Consider the following 8,166-nt stretch of genomic DNA (forward strand, 5'->3'; position numbering starts at 1 on the left):
CTTCTGCATATATTTGGTGGCCATCTAGAACGCATTAGTGCCAAATATCTGGTGGCGATCTAGAACGTATCAGTGCCAAATATCTGGTGGTGATCTAGAACTTTGGCTAATGCCAATTTTTCTTGGTGCCCCTTGAGTCCATTTCTTCTGCATATATTTGGTGGCCATAGTTAGCTAGCCCGGTTGAGTCCCTTTCTTTTGCATATATCCCAAAACTTGATAGATGTCAAAGTAGTATATTTAGCCCAATAGAAACCAACACACATATTCGACACAGTTGCAACACAGAAAATGGCACGTGTACCGGAGACAATGAGAATGGATAAAGGAGAACAATTTAAAATTGTTATAACAAAAGTTAATACTTTAAAAGGTAAGTCGACTACTTAAAAAATACAAGCCAATAATATTTACTTAGAATCACACTGATGGTGTCATCTTCAAAATTGGCCAGAGGGAGATACATAGTAGATGTTGGCATGCTTTCCCAGTTGAAATTTAATTTCTGCCAATGGTTCCACTATTTTGGCATGTAATCTGGCACAACAAGCTATTCCATGTGCTCTTATTCTAATGTATGCATAAAGGTACAATGCAACACATATGAACATCTACTTCTTGGATCTATATATGTGTAGCCTTGGAGCATACATGTGGAATAGCCTTGAGCAGTAGGTCAGTCCTTCTACGGACAGTGAACCCGAATTTCTCAGACATATCTAGTGATAATGAGTTGGCATTGTCAGGAAGCATCCAGTCAAAGTGATAGAGAAAGTTTACCAAGGTAATCTCCAAAACTGATGATGCGAATGCTATTCCAGGGCATTGTCGTCGCCCACCTCCGAAAGGAGTGAATTCAAAACTTGTCCCGTTATAATCCACATTGTTGTTCTCAAATCTCTCGGGATTAAATTCTTTTGGATTGCTCCAATACTGAGGGTCCCGGGAAATTGCGAAGACATTAATGTATATATTGGTATCTTTAAGGATGTCGTAACCCATAATTTTGCAGTCCTCTCTAGTCTTGCGGGGGAGTAAAGCGGCAGGTGGATGCAATCTAAGAACCTCCTTGATGACCATCTGCATGTAGTGGAGTTCTGCAAGATCGCTATTGCTAATGATAGCTCGGCCTTGACCTAGTACCTCTCGAACCTCTAATTGTGCCTTAGCCATAACTTCAGGATGACTTACGAGTTCTGACATGGCCCACTCCAAAGCAGTTCCTGTAGTCTCTGAAGCAGCCGCAAACATGTCCTGGAGATAATAATGTTGTAACATATATGTATAATTAAATACTATATAAATTGTCAAAACAAACTTGATACGAAGTAGTATTTTTTTATCAACTGTCAGCAAGTCAAAGCCCAAAGTAACAGCAAAAACTATATATACTCCAATACCTTTTTTGTGAGAAACCTAGCTATGATGCTAACTTGCCTCTACATGACGTAGAGGTCACATAGTAGATCCAAACGATTAGAAAATGACAGAAAGGAAAATACTCACCAACAAGACAGTGACTATAATCTCTGTGGTTAGAGGGTATGCCGAGTCCTCCTCCTGCAGCCTGAGCAGCACGTCCAGCAGGTCCTCATCATCGGTGCTGCATGCGCCATGACCGGCCGCTCGCGCCGCCTTGCGCTCGTCAAGGATCTCGGTGATGATGTGCTCAATGAGGTCCCGGATCCTCTTTATGCGGCGCTCGCCATTGCTGAGCCCCCGCACCAGCCGGGACGACGGGAAGAGGTCGACCAGGCAGAAGCCCCCCAGCAGGTCCATGATTTGGTCCATGGCGCAGAGGAACTCCTCCTGCCGTGCGAACTTGCCGCCGAACGCCGCCCGCGCCACCACGTTGTTGCCAAGCGCCGCAAACATCTCGCTGAGGTTGGCGGCGGCGCCCGCGTCCGTGGCCGTGATGATGGAGCGGAGGAGGCCGCCCACCTCCTCGGCCCTGATGCACTCCATGCGCTTCACCTGCTTGGAGCTGAGGAGCTCCACGATGCAGACCTTGCGCATCTGGCGCCAGTGGTCGCCGTAGGGGGCGAAGATGATGCCCTTGCCGCCGAAGCCCATGATCTCCTGCAGCTCGGTGGTCTGCCGGTTCGAGAAGGCGACGTCGTTGGTCTTCATTACCTCCGCCACCGCCTCGGCGCTGGAGACCACCACCGTGGGGACCTCGCCTAGCTTGAGGAGCATCAGTGGCCCATGCCGGCGACACAGATCAGTGATGGTGCGGTGAGGGAGCGTGCCGAGGATGACGTGGTGGAGGCTGCCGATGATCGGGAGAGTCCATGGCCCGGGAGGCAGGTGCTTCTTGGGCTTGCTCTTGCTGCCGGAGAACCAAAGGGCCAGTAACGTGGATAGGGCTATAAAACATAAGGCTAACCAACCCTCCATGGCAGGCAGCTTAGCTTATTTGCGAGTGGTCAGTTCGTTGTCAGCTGAGTACGTGATACTCCAAAATATGACAAGCATACATACGGATATATAGCCGGGCAAGGTGTAGGAGGAGGAACATGATAGGAAACCGGGCCTTAGCCGCCGCCCGCCGCCCAGGAAGAGAAACAGCGAACGTATGGGCAGTAACCCTGTCACGCTCCCTTGGATGACTATTTGCCTCACTTGGTCAGAAATCTAAGGTTGCCCGATGGATCACGTTATCACAGAAATTGGCATCACATGAGAACAGTGAAGAAAACAACAAACACATCACACTGAGAAAGATGACACATTGACCAAGATAACAGCGCATCACATTCATTGCCAAAGATGATGGACATCTATTACCAATCTATTATACTCCTATATACTAAAAGCACAATACATATTAAAAATAGAGGGACAGGCTAGAGATTTTCACAAAATCAGAAACATGGGAGAATATGACACGAAACTAAGTCGGTGAAAACCGATGAAAATCATGCGGAAAACGATGTTTTGAAAAGTTCTAAAAAATTCTCAAAAAACATGGGATATTGAAAGTGTAATGTTCTATTAGCATGTAAAATTCTCTAGTTCAAACACATTACACTAGTAGAAAAAGGGTCAAACGTGAAGCACATTAGTGCCGGTTTGTATTTGAGCCGGCACAAATGTATACATTAGTGCCGGTTCCAACGGCTAGCCGGGCCGCTCTCATTAGTAGCGGTTCGTGGCTAACCTTTAGCACCGGTTCGTGCCACGAACCGGTACTAATGAGAGTGGTGGCAGGATGTTGTCAGTCTGGGCCCCCTCCAGCACCTTTAGTACCGGTTCTTGGCACGAACCGGTACTAAATGGCGTCATACATAAACCCTTCGTCCACCCGAGCTCGCTCTGTTCTTCCCCTTTCCCCTCTCCTCTCTGTTCTTCCCCTCTTCCTCTCGAGCTCATCACACATTTTGCCCAAAATTTGTCAAGATTTGAAGGCCCCCATCCATTCAAATGATCATAAAGGTTAGCAATTTTGTCCTTTCATCTCTCATTGCTAGTAGCTCTTGCAATGCTTTATATAGTTATTAATTTGGGAGTTTAGTAATTTGGGAGGATATATATATATGTGCTAGTATTTGATTTATATGCAATTTGAGGTTAAAATAACACTTAGTTTGCATATGTAGGTGTGGTTTACTTAGTGCCTTCTAAATCTCCGTCGTAACCACCGTCGATCGCCCGCACCGTCCCATCGCCGGCACCACCTTGTGGTGAGCCTCTTGTTCATGAAATTTTATATAAAAAATTGATGTTTGTGTGATTTGGATATATAGTTACTCGTATAATAATTATCTTACCCGTACGTTGTTTGTTATACATAGTGCCATGGTTTTGATATCCGTCCCCGTCGGCCCTCGTCCTTGTTATGATTCGGATGTGGTATATTCTCTTTTAAAACTTTTGTTGCATTTCGTGTTTATGACAAATTATGCCCATCAAGTTGACATAGATATTTTTATCTAGGAGGTATATGAACCGGAAATTCCAACCGACCCTATTGTCGAGAGGTTAAATTTAGTTGAAAGAGAAAACGAGTACTTGAAAGAAAAATTGAAAAGAATTGAGGGGGAGAAGATGGAATTGGAGTTGCATGTTGCCGATGTCGTCGATAATCACAAGATCAAGATGGAGAAAATGCGCTTGAAGATTAGAAAGATTAGAAAATATGCCATCGATAGTGAGGCTTGGTATCATTATGCTGTTGGATCAATTGTTACCTTAGTTGCGATCTTGATCGCATTTGTTGTTGCATTTAAATGCTTTAGCTAGAGAGTTATTTGTTTGTTGCATTTAAGTGTTGTATGAACTTTATGTATTAACTTGTATTAATTTGGTCTATTCGGTGTTGTGTAATGAAGATGAGCCGGCGATGGATGTACGATGACCGATGCTCTCCCCAGTTCGTTGAGGGCGTGCATACTTTTCTGCTTGCGGCTGAGGCAAACAAGCGGGCGGATGGTTTTATGCCTTGTCCATGTGCTGGCTGTAAAAATGGTCGCAATTACTCTACGTCAAGAACCATTCACGTCCACCTGTTTGAGTCCGGTTTCATGCCCCACTATAATGTTTGGACCAAGCACGGAGAAAGAGGGGTTATGATGGAAGACAATGAAGAAGAAGAGGACGACGACAGCTATCCTGGCCATGGATTCCCTGAATACGATGATACAACAATGGGGGAAGAAGCTGAGCCGGTAATGCGGGAAGAAGCTGAGCCGGCAATGCGGGAAGAAGCTGAAGAAGAGGCATCAGATGAGCCCGTTGATGATCTAGGTTGGGCTATTGCCGATGCAAAGAGAAACTGCGCAAGTGATTTGGAGAAGAAGAAGTTGCAGCGCATGTTAGAGGATCACAAAAAATTGTTGTACCCGAATTGCGTAGGTGACAAGAAAAAGCTGGGCACCACACTGGAATTGCTGCAATGGAAGGCAGAGAATGGTGTATCTGACAAGGGATTTGGAAAGTTGCTGGTAGTGATAAAGGATATGCTTCCAAAGGACAACGAATTGCCCGAGAGTACGTACGAAGCAAAGAAGGTTGTCTGCCCTCTAGGGTTAGAGGTGCAGAAGATACATGCATGCCCTAATGATTGCATCCTCTACCGCGGTGAGTACGAAGATTTGAACGCTTGCCCGGTATGTGGTGCATTGGGCTATAAGATCAGCCACGATGAGCATGGTGATGTCGAGGGCGAGCGCCCCAGGAAGAAGATTCCTGCCAAGGTGATGTGGTATTCTCCTATAATACCATGGTTGAAATGTTTGTTCCAAAACAAAGAGCATGCCAAGGCGATGCGATGGCACGGAGAAGACCGTAAGAAAGACGGAAAGTTGAGAGTACCAGCTGACGGGTCGCAGTGGAGAAATATCGAAAGAAAGTATGGGAAGGAGTTTGCAGATGATGCAAGGAGCGTATGGTTTGGTCTAAGCGCAGATGGCATTAATCCTTTTGAGGAGCAGAGCAGCAACCATAGCACCTGGCCTGTGACTCTATGTTTGTATAACCTTCCTCCTTGGTTGTGCATGAAGCGGAAGTTCATTATGACGCCAGTGCTCATCCAAGGCCCTAAGCAACCCGGCAACGACATTGATGTGTATCTAAGGCCATTAGTTGAAGAACTCTTACAACTGTGGAATGGAACAGGTGTACGTGCGTGGGATGAGCACATGGGGGAAGAATTTGACCTAAAGGCGTTGCTGTTCGTGACCATCAATGATTGGCCTGCTCTCAGTAACCTTTCAGGACAGACAAACAAGGGATACCGCGGATGCACGCACTGTTTGGATGATACCGACAGTATATATTTGAATAGTTGTAAGAAGAATGTGTACCTGGGACATCGTCGATTTCTTCCGAGCAGGCATCCCGTAAGAAAGAAAGGCAAGCATTTCAAAGGTGAGGCGGATCACCGGACGAAGCCTCGCCACCGTACTAGTGCTGATGTACATGATATGGTCAAGGATTTGAAGGTGATATTTGGAAAGGGTCCTGGCGGACAACCTGTTCCAAAGGACGCTGACGGACGCGCACCCATGTGGAAGAAGAAATCTATATTTTGGGACCTGCCATATTGGAAAGACCTAGAGGTCCGCTCCGCAATCGACTTGATGCACGTGACGAAGAATCTTTGCGTGACCCTGCTTGTCTTCTTGGGCGTGTATGGGAAGATAAAAGATACACCTGAGGCACGGGAGGACCAGCAACGTATGCACGAAGAAGACGGCATACATCAGGGTCATGCAAGCTACGCTCTTACCAAAGAAGAGAAGGAAATCTTCTTTGAATGCCTGCTCAGTATTAAGGTACCGTCTGGCTTCTCGTCGAATATAAAGGGAATAATAAACATGGCAGAGAAAAAGTTCCAGAACCTAAAGTCTCATGACTGCCACGTGATTATGACGCAACTGCTTCCTGTTGCATTGAGGGGGCTTCTACCGAAAAACGTTCGATTAGCCATTGTGAAGCTATGTGCATTCCACAATGCAATCTCTCAGAAGGTAACCGATTCAGAAATCATACCAAGGTTACAGAATGACTTGGTGCAATGTCTTGTCAGTTTCAAGTTGGTGTTCCCACCATCCTTCTTCAACATCATGACGCACGTCCTAGTTCACCTATGTGAAAAGATTAACGTTTTGGGTCCTGTATTTCTACACAATATGTTCCCCTTTGAGAGGTTCATGGGAGTCTTAAAGAAATATGTTCGTAACCGTGCTAGGCCAGAAGGAAGCATCTCCAAGGGCCATCAAAATGAGGAGGTCATTGAGTTTTGTATTGACTTTATTCCTGACCTTAAGCCGATTGGTGTTCCTGAATCGCGGCATAAGGGCAGACTGGATGGAAAAGGCACGCTAGGAGGGAAACAAATAATATGTATGGATGGACATTCTCTCACTGAAGCACACTACACAGTTCTATAGAATTCCGCCTTGGTGGCTCCGTATATGGATGAACACAAGAATTTGCTACGCTCCAAACACCCGGAGCGGTCTGATGACTGGATTACACGTGAACAAACCAGGAGTTTCGCCAGCTGGTTGCAGACACGTACCATGCATGACACCTCTATTGAAGATGACCTGTACTTGCTGTCCCAGTTACCATCTTCGAATATAATGACTTTCAAAGGGTACGAGATAAATGGTAATACATTTTACACGATCGCCCAAGATAAGAAGAGCACCAACCAAAACAATGGTGTCCGCTTTGATGCAGAAACCAAGACGGGAAAGGAAACATATTATGGTTATATACAGGACATATGGGAACTTGACTATCGACGTGGTTTAAAGGTCCCTTTGTTTCGGTGCAAATGGGTCAATATGACACGAGGCGGGGTAACGGAAGACCCGCAGTACGGAATGACAACAGTGGATCTCAACAATCTTGCGTATGCAGACGAACCATTCGTCCTAGCCAATGATGTGGCACAGGTTTTCTATGTGAAGGACATGTCTACCAAGCCAAGAAAAAGAAAAGATAAGGAAGCGAATGCATCGTACGATGAGCCAAAGCGGCACATAGTTCTTTCTGGGAAGAGAAACATCGTGGGAGTGGATGACAAGACAGACAAGTCAGAAAATTATGAAAAGTTTGATGAAATTGCTCCATTCACAGTGAATATTGACCCGAGCATCCCGTTAAATGATGAAGATTTTCCATGGTTACGGCGCAAAGGGACACACGCGAAGAAAAAGTTTCACACCCAAAGATCTGGGATGTAATCGGCTTCACTAGCTATCATCACTTTCTTCTGAGTTTTGCACCGAGAGGGAAATCTCTGTAATAGTTAGGGTAGTTATGTGTTTTGGCATTTGAAATGCGAAGAAATTTTATGTGCAAACAAATTCTTTCATGCCTTTACTGATTTTTGAAGTTAAGTTATTCACAAACTAGTGATTCACACTAATTTCAAATAATTCAAAATTTAAACTATTCAAATTTGAAAACTACGGGCACTAACAGAAAGTTTGTAATTTTTTGTACCTAAAACAAAAATGTTCACAAAGAAACTCTAAATACACAAAAAAACAACACAAAAATAAATAAAGGAAAAAAAATAATAAAAAAAGCCCTAACAGAAAGTTTGTAATTTTTTGTACCTAAAACAAAAATGTTCACAAAGAAACTCTAAATACACAAAAAAAACACAAAAATAAATAAAGCAAAAAAAATAAAAAACGCCCTAACAGA

The 8,166-nt window shown here is 44.7% G+C and overlaps 1 protein-coding gene across 1 annotated transcript; it reads right to left on the reverse strand.

Annotated features, from left to right (window-relative positions):
- Positions 1–321: 321 nt before the first annotated feature.
- Positions 322–2,543, reverse strand: LOC123045788 (desmethyl-deoxy-podophyllotoxin synthase). Its single transcript, XM_044468963.1, has 2 exons — positions 1,507–2,543; positions 322–1,254 (listed from the first exon to the last, which is right to left on the reverse strand). The coding sequence occupies exons 1-2, from the start codon at positions 2,395–2,397 to the stop codon at positions 625–627; spliced, it is 1,521 nt and encodes a 506-aa protein (XP_044324898.1). The 5' UTR covers positions 2,398–2,543; the 3' UTR covers positions 322–624.
- Positions 2,544–8,166: the final 5,623 nt, after the last annotated feature.

Source organism: Triticum aestivum, chromosome 2B (assembly GCF_018294505.1).
Source record: "Triticum aestivum cultivar Chinese Spring chromosome 2B, IWGSC CS RefSeq v2.1, whole genome shotgun sequence".
Lineage (NCBI taxonomy): Eukaryota > Viridiplantae > Streptophyta > Magnoliopsida > Poales > Poaceae > Triticum > Triticum aestivum.